This window comes from Battus philenor, unplaced genomic scaffold, assembly GCF_028537555.1.
Source record: "Battus philenor isolate CCGP_79_NKW_IND1 unplaced genomic scaffold, ilBatPhil1.0.hap1 SCAF_17, whole genome shotgun sequence".
Taxonomy (NCBI): domain Eukaryota; kingdom Metazoa; phylum Arthropoda; class Insecta; order Lepidoptera; family Papilionidae; genus Battus; species Battus philenor.
Genome location: NW_027181679.1, coordinates 5,973,138 through 5,989,279, shown reverse-complemented (window position 1 = coordinate 5,989,279; position 16,142 = coordinate 5,973,138). Strand labels below are relative to the sequence as shown.

General features: G+C 29.6%; 1 protein-coding gene across 2 annotated transcripts in view; it reads left to right on the top strand.

The window, feature by feature from the left end:
* The window catches only part of pnt (pointed), a 177,420-nt gene that overhangs the window by 30,282 nt on the left and 130,996 nt on the right, over positions 1 to 16,142 (top strand). For both annotated transcript variants that reach the window (XM_068763072.1, XM_068763071.1), the window contains exon 3: positions 7,056 to 7,176. In XM_068763072.1, the coding sequence (XP_068619173.1) occupies positions 7,056 to 7,176 (121 nt within the window). The remainder of the gene's footprint in view (positions 1 to 7,055; positions 7,177 to 16,142) is intronic.

The window sequence follows — 16,142 nt, the reverse complement described above, 5'->3', positions numbered from 1 at the left end:
ACTCTCTTGAGTAGAGTAGCTTAAAAAGTGCGTCTTTTTTATGTTGATCAACTGTTATGGTTAAATCATAAATTAACATTTTAAACCAACCACGTATAATAAATTACATTCACGCAACAAAATTATAATAATAGTAAAAATTAAATCTAAAAAAAATAATATCGTTATTTATTTTATTACAATTATTAGCAATATTAATATAAGTAAGATATTATAAAACAATTAAGCGTTTTCGACTAACTTTTATTTATCACTTAAACTAATTAAAAAAAATTGTTCTTTTTAATCTGCCATCAACAATTAGGATTAAATAAAAAAGCGTATATTAACCTCTTTATACTTAGCATGTGAACAAATAATAACTACAGAAAATATCCATTGAAATTAAATTAAATATTAAAAAATGTATAACTAAATAAAATGTAATTTCTTACGTTATTTATTTAATTAAACATTAAAAGTAATATTGATAAATAAAGTAATTGATACATGTAACTTTTTAACTGTTAAATTACATTATTGTTTAAAATTAAATATCTATATGGTTAAAATACATTATAAATTACAATAATTAAAATGATTTTCGAAAGTATGGTTAATTTACGTAACTAAAAAATGTGCGATACAGTGCTATATCTACCGGATTTTCCTCAACTATTAATTGATATTAATAAAACGTATTGTAAATTACAAAGTATTTTCATTTGGTTACACAATTTACCGCCGACCTAGAACACAATGTACGTATAGCAATAACTAATTTATTACAAGTTATTTTTGTTTGACTGACTATTCATTACGATAAATAGATCCAAAATTACTTCATACTTATTTTAATACTTTAATTTTATCACTATTTACATTATTTATATAATTTATATATTATTACTTATTTTAATATTTTCTACAGGTAATATACAAAATAAGGCGAGGAAGATATCAGTATCTGCTGTAGAAAAATACAAATAGATTTTAATTTATAGATATTTTGTACGTATGTCAATAAAAAGGTGTTCGTTTAGCAATAAATATTGAGAACGTCTACGTAATTTTATATATAGAAACAAAACTCCCTCAACTTTTTATGTTTTGAGATGTGTTACTTCTCATAATTCTTTTGTATTGTACATTTACAATATGTATTATACATTATTTATTATAAATATATATGTTATATTCATATCTATGTATGTTTATGTATGTTTGTTTGTATATATGTATATTTTGAACACGTTAACTACCCATTATTAGTACTTATACCTTTTCCATACTATGGTTATCTGTAAGAGATTGCCTTGTGAAACTATTTAAATCTATCTTAACGTGTAACAATAAAGAATATTAATGAAAAAATTAATAAAAAAAATATTGGATGTCGTGACGTTGCAGTGACTACTATAACAATCTTGATCTAATATTAAGTTAATAACATCTAAAGATTTATATGTAAATTTACGATATGGTCCACGTAACGGAATTTTAAATAAGCCAGCATTTCATACTTTAACAGCGCCCAAACTCGTTATACAGTTTTGATGTTTTGTAAATACGTAACCGTTCACTAGGCTTTAGCACTACGTAATGGTAAACAAAGGAGTTTGCGGTAATAAGCAAGAAAAAAATTTTTCGCCCTGATGTTTTGCCCTTAGTAACAATATTTACGACATTAATTTAGATCGATATTATTATAATAAAACCACAAAAAATATAATAGTTTTAAATTATAATTTAACAGTTTATTTATTTATAGGGTGCATTAAACAACACACGGCCAAAGTAAATAATCAAATATTTTTTATTTAGGATAAGTGATGTGTTAATATGTATCTTTATCTAAAGGTATACAGGAAAATTAGACATTCCGGAAAAATATATAATGTAATTTTCTATATTTCACTTAATTTTAATTAAGGATTAAAACCTAATTTAATTTATTTTTTAATAACGTAAAAATATCGATGTCAATACTAAAGTCTTTAACAATATTATAGTAACGTCTAAACATCCTAATTATACCATCGTAAATCGATGTATTATTTTACAACTCTTTGAAAATGACACATCTTTGTTATTAAATAAAAATAAAAAGGCTAAATCAAACCAAACCGTGAGCCGCAATAACAAGATTCTTTTTAATTTAAGTCCTTGTGCAAAAAAATATGATTTCCTTCGAAAATTTAATGCGAATTGTGTCCTACATAAATTTATAATACTCTTATGTCATTTAAATAAACACAAATATTATTAAAATAGTTTGACATCCTACATAGAAAATAAACACGTAAATAACTAATCCATCGTGCAATTCAAAAGCGCTTAAACGATTGGTAGTTTCCTAATATATAACAGGAGGGGTTAGAACAGTCTAATAATTCTTGGCTGAGCTTTTAAAAAGAGCTTTGCGGCGACACGTGATACAATGCGACAAGTTCAAAACACCACACGCATCACCTCTGGGACGATCGTGAAAGAACGACAAATTGTCAATTAACCTCAACTGTATTTTATAGACTTCCTTATAGAAGTTTTTATTTAAAATTCGTCTGCTTGCTATTTTATATTTCGATAGGTAAATGTTTAATGTATTATGATTGCAATCAATTATTAAGTATTATTTATGTATGTAATACGTAAATATTAGTGTTTATTATTATTTCTTAACTTTTTAAAGTCACTTTGAGCACTAGCAGTTCATCGATAGAGAATTGAGACTTGCGATCGTAGGTCTCGGAGTAGATTCCCGGGATACAATCTTATATAACTCACACTTTGTGCATTAATTACATAGGATTGCCACTGCTCACAAACTAGTTTCCAGAGGAAAAGCAGCTGCATTCTCTGCGTATAGTAATATTACACTGCGATCCCAAACCCGCCTGCCAAGCGTGGCGATTATAGAGTAAAATCCCCATAGAAGTTTTTGGGGGAACTACGCCTTACAGTGGACGTCTAAGGGCAGAAACGACGGACAAAAATTAACAATGGCATTTTATCAAAGGAGCTGTTTGATTTAATGATTAAATGCAATCATTAATAAATTAAAAATTGCAAGACAAGGATATTTTCAAAACATTGATAAGATAGAATAAGAACATTTTTTATACTTAATTGAGTACATTGTCATAAATTATTTTTATTTGACAATATAGATTGATAAAACTGTACATATTTAATGATAATTTATGAATAGATTGAAGTTTGTTTATTTTTGCTGGGAAGAGCTGTTTTTGCAATCTATATGAGAGCTAAAAGCTTTCTTGGTAAACAATTTCGTAACGATATAAATTATGACATAACATAGTTAACATATAGATGATAACATTAATATTCCTTGTAGGTAACTGTGTACGGTTTTACATTACCCTCCTATGTAATGTCACTGAATTTACATTCATTAAATTTAAAAAAAGTTTCTTTAACAAAAACTTTTAACAAAATTATGCTACATTAAGCTATTTTAAGTGATAACGGTAACATTGAGCTTTCATTCGGTAATGTGCCTCGTTCCGATAGCAGTAATATAACAGGGAGACTCTCGATTTGTCTGCACAGCAAAATAACTTACGTCACTACACGCCGCCGCGACGTATGCGTATAATTTATGCATACATTGTTAAAGAATACTTCAAATAATATTTTTTTTTTATGTTAAAATATCTCAAATTTAGAACTTAGATATATTTATACTAATGTTTGATTGTTAATCACAAAGTAACTTAATCTCGATTTTACTTTTCATGCATGTAGTATTCACTTCCAGAAAGCAGTACATGTGATTTTTTTATGCAACTTTATTTATAGTTTGTATAATCGACAAGCTTAGCGAACATAATAAAAATATGATAATAGAGCCATTGAATGAATTGCTCTACTTCTTTATTAATGATATTGTGAACATGACCACAAAAGAAAAAACTCGCCTGTGTTGTTTTGATTTTCAAAAAGATTAGATAGCCTTCGGAATCCTTCAGCCGTGTATTTTAAGTTGGAGGATGCGTATTAGAAGCATTTATTTAAATAGGTCAATAAATTAGATAAAGTATATTTAATACCGTTTTAGCTTATTAGCCTTATAGCCTATGTTTATATGAAAATGTTTTAATATTACGTCTCATGTATTACATGATTTGAAGTATATACAACGTCGGAAAAGAATGATAAATGTAGAACTAAAATGTTCGGTAACTTTTAGACAAGAGCGCGCGTAATAACAAATGATTCGTCACTCATTAACCTCCTGCAGTCAGAGAATTAGTTTTGCGCCCCCATCGGTTCGTTCGTGAAAAACATATTATCTTGTCGAGGGTGACACGATCCTTCTTCGAGTCAACCAAAATATCCTCTGTTTATCAATTAACTGTACCGCCCCTATAGTTACAAACAAATTTACTTTAACTATCTTTCGTTTCTTGTTTCCGAAAACTATTAGATGGTACAAATTTAATTTCACCCCAAGTATGTGTGAATAAGATAAGAAAAAGTTTTAATATTTAGATAGAAAAGTTTTATTCATCCGCAAAAAAAAATTCCATTGAAATTATTTTGCAAAGTTGTTTTCGTATATTTACATAAAGTTCATGTCTATGATTCAAAAATAAAATATTATCTTTATTGAATACAATAATGGTGTCTCCTAATATCACGATGAACCTATTGACGTTCACGATGGACTTGATTGACCCGAGGGGGCCGCACTGATTCAATTTTGTCGTTTTGATTGGGTAATATTGATATACTTCGTGATTATGAACTGTATTATGGATCAAGTTTGACATGTTCCTGCCAGGAGTCAAATAGATCGTGTATTTATTTGTCAATTCAATTCCCTCGGACGTTTCGTGTGACATTTTATTAACAAGCAATGAATTTAATATATAACCTATTATTTTGATGACATACATTTTTTATTTTTCGTCACATTTATAACTATTGAAGTGTGTTAGTTTAATAAAATATACAGTAAAATATATTAGCGCGAAAATTAAAAAACACAAAGAACAGTCATTTAAAAATGTTAAGTTCAAAATTCAAATGTAATATTTTGTTTATTTTTAATTATAAGAGTATTTATGACCAGGTTAAGTGAATAACAATCCATGTTGTTTTAAATTGATTTTTAATTCTTAATTAATCAAAATTGTCATAAAAAAAAGAAAAAATGCAATTGTAGCTGCTGAAAAATTGTAACGTTTATAGATGAAATGTAAGTTTTATGAATTTTGTTGTTTTATGGAATGTGTTTAAGAATTTTTAATGTAAAATTTGTAACTTGTCCTGATAGCCCAGAATTTTTTTCAGTCTATAATTTTTACTTGTATGTTTTATCTATATAGATGTTAATGTATATGCTTAACATTCGTCGCTTTTTAATGCGTTGTATTCTCTTTGTTATCTTATTATATGTACAGAAAAATCGTTAAGTTTATTTATCAATAAAAACACAGAAAATAGTTTAATTTTGGATATATGCTTTTAAAAATTGCGGAATAACTTAAGTTCATCGGAACCCCTACCTCCTATAGGGAATAACTTGCCGCTTGAAATGATGATAATAAACAGTATATATGATTTATATTAACACTCGAATAAAATAAACACAGATTAAACCTTACCTCCATTATAAGGAGACTATTAATCGGGGATACAATCAGTATTGTTATCATCTTTGTGTCAATAATACCTGTTAGTTACCTGTCTTAGCATACTTCTATTAACAAAAATTTAATTCAGAGCATAGGAAATTGATATAATATCAAGGTTGCCAATGGCATCTAAACTAGACGTGAACTGTATGTTAGATGCTGGTTCTTTTTATGGTACCACTATTTTTTTTAATGTGTTAAGAATTTTTATTTTATCGTAAATAAATTTATTTAATTTCCTAGATAAAAGATATTCATTACATAAATTTTGTATCGTTTAGTTTGAATGTTGTACACACTTCAAGTAAGAACGTGAATCAGGATTTTTAACTGTTATATCGCTTAATTACAATTTGATATTTTAATGCATCTGCTACTGGTATGTTTTTAATAATGTATATTTAATATAAATAAATAAATAAAATTAGACAGATTTACAATAAACGTAACTTCACGTAGAGAAGTACGATCACAAGTAAGGAAAATAATTGCAAATTCCTCTTTTCGTTTCAAGTAAACCATTTCGTATTCAGAACGGGACAATTTTAGCATTCATTATGGAGTTGCTATTTGTTTAAAGTCTTCAAATCTATCGTTATTCCGTGAAACGCGTCTAATGTTAGATATATCGGAGTTTTAAAAGTTTTAAAACGTATTGTCTCTGGGCTCGTCGGGTGCTTCTGAAGCGTAGCGCGCTCGCCCGGTAAACGGAAGTTGGCGCTTTGTGAATGGAATACTGACATGGAACTGATTCCGATGAGATTTGTACATTAGGTATTACTTAACTCACGTATTGACGAAAATAATGGTTCCTGTGACCATGACGGAAGCTATCATAATAACGTAGTCACGTAAATAATAGTAAAGATCTTGAAATAAATGAAATCAGGTGTCGCTTTGTCTTAAAAAATATATGTTTTTTTTTTCTTCTAGTGGTATGACTTTTTAATTATAATAAATTAAATATTGTATGTTATAAAATGTAACCCTATAATTCGTTATACGAAATAATAATAAAATATGTATACCATTAAGAGAGAAAGGGAGAGAGAGAAAGAAGGATATTCTAGTACGTATAATTGATAACTTTTCTTTTGATTTAAATATTTTGCTCTCGCTACACGGTATGCGATCCTTTGAAATACAACTTTTTATATTTATCATTATCTGTGTCGTAAGACTTTCACTGCACTACGTTTATTGGCCTCCACCAATAGACTTCTAATACATTTGGTTAAAAGCGGTCGCGTCTAGACAACTTTAACTAGGTTGTCTGCCCTTATAGGCCCTATTCCACTCCAACCTTAAAAACTCAGCGACCATCAGTTTTTCACGCTTTATGGCCTGCCCACTTTAACTAACATTTTGCATTAAATAATACAATTATATGCATGATTTAATTTACCATTGCAGTGTGATGAAGGAGGCGGCGCCCCTGAAGGCATCAAGAGCGAGCCGCCCGAGACGGACGAGCCCCGAGCCATGCAGAAAGTGCCTTCACTATCAGACCTTTCGGATCCCGAGGCCTCCTTAGGTAAGTACCTAAACAATTATGTCAAATGGTTTTGACGTTACATATAATCCACAATACATAAAGAAAGTTAAAACTAAATAAATCTTATCGCTTATAGATTAATTCATTTTTACTCCTATTACACTATGTTCAGTGATGGACCTAATGCCTTACAGGTAATCTTTACCAATCAATCTCGATATCTATACCATACAACTAGTTATTATGACATATACTTAACACATACTTAATTAGATGAAAAATAGAAGGAGCATGAAGAAGAAATCAGAAGCCCACATGTTGAGAAACTTAAAATACGAACTACTACAATTAATCGTACAGTATAAGGTTCTCGTAAAGCAAAGTGTGGGCACAAAAAGAATAACCTGCCTGAAAAACTAACGCTAGCGGCTTGGAAAGAGCACCCGTACGCTTTTCAGAACCACATCGATAAAAATTAAATATAAAGACGTTCTTCTTGCAAATAAATACTTTTTTAAGTATATATAGTTCTAATACCAAGGAGAAGTTCAATCCAAAGTAGTAGATTGAACAGCAGAATAATAATGAACAAAGAAATAACAACAAGACCACGACAATGACAACAACAGATGTTTGAAAACAGAATAGTAAAACATTACTTAACTTCATCATAGATTTCTCTTAAGATTTAAGAAAATATAGATTTAGCTTCATAATCAATGATAAATTGCGTATTAATTTGTATATTTAATTTTAATATTAAAAATTGTCAAAACAAAATAGTTTACACTTTAAAACATGTAAAATCGATAATCATTAATATCAAATCTACTTCCTTATATTTAATAGAAAGATATTTTGGATTTATATGTTCGTTACATAAAAGTACTTATAGGTATGCCACATCCTTGCAAAAATTGCTACACTAATCTTCCTGTTATTACACTACGACAATCCTGAAGGTTGTCTGTAACAGATCCAATCATAACGTCACACCTCGTAAAACTTCCAACATGTAATCAACGTGATAAGGAAGCTCCTATTGACGACGCCAAATTCAATACAACAACGCGAAATCTTTGGTTTTTGTGGATTATTTTTATTTCTCTTTATAATCAAATAAAAGGTTCTAGTTTATGTGATCCGCGAGAATTATTTTTACAAGAATATACTTACTTTTTTTAAAAACAATCGTATTTGACAGAAATGTGTAAAAAAATTGCCTTGAGCTTAAAAAATATATAGTTTATTACAATTTTATTTTAAAAATGTGTAATTTAAATTTTTACCTCGTTTAATAGTAGCGTCAAGGTACTCGATATAGAGCGAATGATTGGCAAATAGGAGAAGCTCAAATAGAATAATACGGCGCATCCTCGTTACGGGCAAACTGCACTTTCAGGCAGGAGCGTGGCCTTTGCATAACCTAAATTATAAATTCAGCGTCAGATTTTGTTCTAATTATCCATTTAGTGGTAATACGTAGTCATCCTACGGCTGAAACGATTACAAAGACATTCTTAAATAGTACAGATCGATTTCAAGACTTGAAATTTTCCTTTTACTATTATATACTACCTTCCCTGACAGACTTCGTATTGACAAAAGGTTGAGGCACTCCAATAAAAAAATAACTTATTCTAGAGTGAAAGTTATTCATCTTTATTGATTGATTCAAGTTCCTGATAAAGATAAATCTAACAAAGATAATTATAACATGACGCAGTTAAGAAAAGGAGTTTTCATTTACGCTGTGGTATGTAGCAATAAGAAAATTGTTGTTTTTGAGTTAGATATTTACGTTGCAATCTTGACAAAACATAAACACATGAAAATGAGATAAATTTGTCAAACAGTTGTTGCGTTTTGTACATAATAACAGATTCGACGATATATTTTAATATATATAAATATATTAGTTAGTAATATTGTCACAGTGCAAATTTGATCAGATGTCGTCAGTTATATGAACAGATAGCAAATAAAACAATTTGTGGAATAGGAATAAACTGCTAATTAGTGTAAATCTCCATTGACCGAGGGCTAGTCCACCGGTAATTAGGCGCTGGAAAGATTTCCGGGGGCTAATTATTTTATTCCACATAAGAGGTTAACGCTCGGGCAGACGTGTCGAAGTTTGTCCGTCTCCAGGGTGGGCCGCACATACGGGCCCATTGTTTCATGTGTCTTTGTTTATGTACATATTTTAACGTGGGAACGACGAGTATCATGTATCGAATTAACGCTCGATTATGTATTCCTTTATTGTGTTACTTAAAAATGATACATTACTCAAATGTATGATGAAGTCAGAGACTTGAGCCTCTTACTGTATTATTTTCGATCTCCACATACATAATAATACTAATTTGCAAAGGAAAACAAAGAAGAAACAAACAAATATAAAGAAATAAAATAACCGGTTTTATTGCAATTGGAATGAAAACCATCTGTGCATGGTTAAAAAAAATACTCTTATTAAGCATTTATTAAGTATTTACACTGTGATATATTATTCATTTACAGTTAGAAGCTATGCCTCACCAAGTTTTTTTTTTAATTTATGTTACGTTAATTATTTACTAGCTGTCTTGACAGACATTGTCATACTGTCCAAAATAATTAGCCTAGCGTAGTCCAATACAAAAATATTGTATAGTTTAGAGTGATCTCTTTATTAAGTGATTTAATTTCTTAATAATAAACAAAACCTACTTACTTTAATATTTTTTTATTTTCATACACTGCAAGTCTTTTTTAGTAATGTAATAATAATTTAATTAAAATGCTTTATTATAAACAATATTTTTTAAACTAAGTTTATCCCAATCCGCCTTTTTTATTTAAAGCTTAGCTAGAACGCTCGCTGAACCGAGGTTTAACGAATTATATAACATCTAAGTACGTAGTCTAAAAATTTCAATGAAAATTTTAAATAATTTTTTTCAAAATGCCATTTACATGAACGATATAAACGTCAATCATTTTATACATTATAAATAATAGGCCACCACAGGCGCGGAATGCTGATCTGCTGAGAAAAGCCGGCCTGAAACTCAACATTCGTTTTCAAAGAAATTTAACAATGCTTAATGAATACATTGTAACATCAAACATGTAAAGCAGTCAACATAGAAATTCTACGCATTACGTCTAACTTAAATGTCTTGAATGCTATAACAAGAATTACTTATATTATAGTTTTAATTATAGATTTAAAACTAAAAAAAGAAGGTCTTAGATATTTTGCGGAACTTTATTATATGCTACTCGTGAAGCATTTTGTAACTTTGCATTTAATTGAAAAGAATAAACATATTCAGTTGTCACAAACCAGATTCCACTATATGATTTAATTGGTGCGAATAAAAAACAAAAGCTGAATGAAATTTGAATGTGAATGAGTTACAGAATGCAATACAAGCGCGTTCCGGGCGAATTAATCTCGACGCGGTGAACTGCACTTCATAATTACAGCTCTTGTAACTTATTAGCTGGATTTATTTGTGTACTCGTGTATGTTTATGTATGAAATTTACATCATAAAATCGATTTGATATTTAAAATATATTATGTATGTAGTATGTGTATTTAAAATGTTTTAGTTACTATCCGAAAAACGCAGGCGTTCAAATACGCGGTTTAGAATGTTTTCGTTTAAGTTATAATTATAACATCATTTTTCTCCGACACTATGAGTTTCTAACAAATCAACACAAAATAAATAAACAGCTATTAACCCTAAAAAATTAAAAGTCTAAAAATCATTATGTTTCCTTTCTTTCTTATAGAAAACCGTAACCAATTTTGTAAACGACTTATTAAAAATAATATTATATTAACACTGTCTGCTTTTTAAAGTAAATGGAACTCTTTATCAAACCAAGTACTTAAAATTATTTTTCTTTTTTTATTGTTTTAGTTGTTCCACTACGTATCCTTTACCCGATTTCGACTTAACGTTGTTTCATTCAATATAAGTATATATATGTTTAAATATAAGGTTTTAGTTATTCTGTATTTTTAAACAATTTAATTAATTTACTTAATTATCAAATTATTTTTTTTTATTTAAATGTATTGTGTTTTATTTGTTGATATTTATAGAAACTTGTAAACAAACACACTAAGTACAATGTAATTATAATTGTGAATAGTTTTTAAGTTAGACGCATAAGCATTGTTGGTGTTAGATAATATTAAAATGTAGTATTCATAAAACACGTTATGCGCAATAGTGTATGCAGGAACAGCTTCATTAAAATTGATGTCATAACAAACCGAAAGTTAAATCTATGGTAGCATTATCATATCAATGATGTAGAGAACGGGAGCATGCACAGTGCGAGCAATTTGTTGGGCTATATATCGCACGCGTCGTGACTCATACCGCTGTACGAGAAATTTAAATAGTCTGTGTCGAAGATTAGAATTCATATATGCAAACATATAAAATTTGTGGCATATTTTAACGCCTACGCTTTAATATAGTTATTGATATTACAAGAATCAACCCACATTTACCTACGTTTTGCCGAGTATTCTCAATTTGCCCTTAAATATATACGATTGATTTATAAATAAAAAATCTTAAACATCGCATGAATCAAATTTAACTGTTCGCTAATTTAAGCGTTCACTTTATTTAAATGTTTGATCACTGTCATCGGAATTATTTTAATATCTAGCCGATAGTAAAACAGTTGTCTGTGGTTTTAAATTTCATTGTTATATTTATTTCTGTAGATATCAATTAAATTAGTTGGTTTGTTTGCTACGTTTACATGTATTTATAATGTTTATATTGACTAAAGATTTAGAAGTACTTACGTTTGGAGCCACAATAGAAAAATACAAATTATACATACAATACATTATTTTAAAAAATAGTGCTATTTAACAGATGCTTTCCCATGACTAAGATTATTAAAAATATTTTTTAGTTTAATAAAACGGCAAAAACAATTCTTGTATACTACGCCCAAAACCAACAATAATTCAGCTAATTACGAATCTTTCTAACTGTTCATTTCTATTGTCATTGATTTATATAATATTTAGGCCAATAAAATACAATAACAATTATTAATGCGTAAATTGCTACTTGCAGCACGTGTAAACCCATCTTTACTTTCTTTGTAATTTTGTACGCTTAATACTATCATCTTTTCTCCCCTTCGCTTGCTTACAAAAATGTGATATTAACTCTGTCAGCGAACGTAGCATGGCTAGTTATAAGGCTAGCTATAATAAATAAAGAAGCCAGGCGTTGTCCCCACATTCGATACTTCAGAGGATGTTGCGGTGTCCACTTCCCCCGTATGTTGATCGTGCCACGGGATGTTGCAGAAACTACGCTTCAAACATTTTGTGTATATTTTCAGTTCAATCCTATGTTACAACATTACTCTGTAAACATTTATAACTTAACGTCTTGTTTGTAAACATTGCAATATAATTTGTGAAAATTCAAACTTTTGATGTTTGTAAATGTGTAATACAAATATTTTTAAATTACAATCAAAACAAAGACCTAGTTTCTTATATTATCTATAAGTATTTATTTAATAGAAATAAAAACTATCAGTAAGTGGCTAAATATACTATTAGTCTATTACTACTAATACTATTACTAAATATAGTAATGTATGTATATTAATTTATTCATATTAATATCTATAAAGGATCATTTTGAGGGAAAGTTCGTGTACGTCATGAGAAGAATCTTCATTATATTTTCCTAATTACAAATACAAATAAACAATAGTAGAAACTAAAAATATATTAAGCTATTTTATATGTATACCGCTATTTACTTCTTTCTTAGCACATAAAGTAATATAATAAAATTACATATATGTATATATATATGTACATAGTTTCGTTAATATTTTAATACCAACCGCCGTTGAACAAATTGTTAATAATTACCTATCCATAACCGGTTAATTTGTCATATAAACGGTTTCCTTTACGGTCTGACCACCATCTCAGTAATACTATCTGAGCTGGTGTGTTAAGAGCAGTTTTTCACGCTCGACGAAGTGGAAAGCGAGTTTCGTGTGTCGCTTGAATTGTTACGGATTCATTTTGAACTTTATTTTAATATTTTTACAACACAGACTAGTTCGTTGACATTTTCTTTTGTTTTATTAACTGACTACACATGTGGCCTCTTGGGCCATGGACACGATTGGGCGTCCATAATAATATTACGTCAATATAGCATGACGTAACTTAAATCACTAAACAGGAATAAGAAAGTTGGTGTTAGGTACACTAACGTAAGATATTTTTAAATGTTTCTATCAACTCATACATGTTACAATAACTCGCATATTACACTTAATTTAAAAGCGTTTTTGTGACATAATGTCGTTTTTATATCCTTTCGACTAATGTCTTAAATTTAGCTAAACTTATCAAACATTCTAAAAAAATACGCAGTACATCGTAAACACTAGTAAGATAAAAGTTCACATTACGTAGTGCGTTTTAATACCCTCAAAATTTTAGAAACTTTAAGAAAATGGTTTCACTTAAAAATAAATAATAAAACACGCTGTAATGTTATTTTCCAAAATAAATCTTTATATTTACTTTATTTAGTTCATTGGTGGATGTGAATTTATTTCAGTGCAAAAAGATTAATGGAATCGCTAAGAAAATCCAAATTTAGTACGAGAGAAGCTGAAGTGAAAAAGCTAATGCAGTGGAGCACTTAATATCAATGAGAGATTTTATTAACATTACATTGCTATGCGAAAACAAAGCTGCAAAGCTATTTCTGTGAAAGCAAGCTCATGTGTTGACACAAGAGAATTCTCATGAACGGCCTAACATGTTGACTCAAATAAACACGTGTGGCAACACTGGCGCGGTGTTAACGCCCGACGCACACCGAGAGGTTCATTCATAACGTAGTTTGAATGGAGTCGGCGAAAGCTCAGCGCTCTTTATGCGAGCCTGGTACCCCGACACAACCGGTCGGCAGACATGTTGTCCGACGCGGCCGATCTACCGCACTGACCATTGCCAATGGACGATAGCGCGGACGATTGCAAAAATAACCTCTAATCGTAGCTTTGTTCTTGTATAATTGATGTCATAGCACATCTCCACTCCACGCATATGACGTAATACTGTTTTTTTAGTCTTTATTTATTTAAGTAAGATCTTAAGTTGTTCATATCGGATATATGAAATTGCCCATCATACCATAACTGTACATATATCATATATCTTCATTTGAACATGAAAAAAACGTGTTGGACAGTAAAAATAACGATGGAATAGTCACATAATAAAACAAATAAATATATATTTTTTGAGTATTTCAAATTACTATTACAAAATATCAAATTGATAAATTACATTAATGACGCAGAATATAAATTATTTAAAAAAAAAGATTAAAAAGAAAGGTTTTAGTTTTTTTATTAGCTTTGTAGTGTTTCCATTCCTGGGATATCAGCGACCTCACTGGAATGAAATTAATGACGCAACTCCGGTTTATGATAGTGGATTCTGTTTTTAGTTTTAAGATATACCTGTTAGGTTTTCTGACGTTGTGTCTGAAATTTCACTTACTGCACTACTTGTAAATCGGACAAATATGCCTGATGTTTTAATTTTTAAAAGGTATTGACTCCCCATTTCGTATACAAAATATTTTTTTTAATTTGCGAGTACCTTCTTAAGGTCGTTGTTTATAAGTTTTAAGGTCTTTCAACCGGTCCCAACAAAATTCTATGGGACAGTAATATGTCCAGCAGTGGACTTTCTAGGACTAAAATGATGACGACGAGGACACCTTGCAAGGCCTTTCAATGTAATCCACCCTATTATTGATCCATTTTCGACCATCGTTGCTTCGACCAGGAGTAAAACACTTAAACTGTTTAAGGAAGGTCTCTAAATTGGCAATAGAAATTTTTAAGCACTCTATTTTAATATATATTAAGACTTGTCGTTTTCGCATAGTTTAACCTTTTGCATAATAACGTACAGCTATTAATTATAAGTTTACAGTTTGTGAACAGTGACAGTGATACAATAATTTAAAAAGAGTCGATCCTAAGGCGGTTTACAAACTACGAAGCAAAATAAAAGTTAAACGTATGATTACATGTATGTTATTTATAAAGAATCGTTTGCCAAATTTTTGTATGTCTGCATCCGTTTGTTTGTTCGGGATAAATTTCGTACACGATTGAAACGACGTACGATGGTACGTTTACAGATATAGTTAAAAATTTATAAACTATTTTTGTATGTTTTTCAAGAAAGCTATCCTATTTTAAAATCTTATCGAATATTTGTGACTGGACCTTAAACATGTTTTGCAGTTTTCTTCATCATCATTCCAGCCGTAAAAGTCAACAGTTAGAAATAAGTCATCAATAAATTGCCTTAAACACCGCTTGGAAGCGGTCTACGTTAAGCATCTTCCGACGAACTTAACAAAGCCATCTGTCTTTTTTTTTTGGGTAGATGTCCTACTCTGCGCTTGTCGTGGTCTCCACTCCGTAACAAAAGACCTAATCCTTAAGTTCCAATCTTCTTATCAGCTTTGAAATATATCGAATTTCAAAAAGAAAAAGGTTTCGAAAAACGAAAGTAACCACTAACAAATTTCGTGTAAAACGTCGGCGGTATAATTTGATTCAGTTATAAATGATTGGTTTAGTCTGTCAAAAAGTCGATCATTTAACAGTTCTATGTATTGTTTAACAACTATGTACAATGTGATTTAAATAATTATCCATTAAAGCTATGAACCTTAAATATGACACTATTTAGTTAATAAGTTTTAGCATAAAAATGTTAATACAGGGGTTAATACATAGGTGTAAAAGCTTTAAAAAGATAGATGTATAACTCAGTAGCTATCGGTTAATATATGGTGCACTTTACCTAAAAGTCAATGGTATTATTTAGAATCTGTCGCTGCAGACTTTGCATTGTTAGAAGTTATTAGCTTGTCGCATTTCAATAGAAAAGTT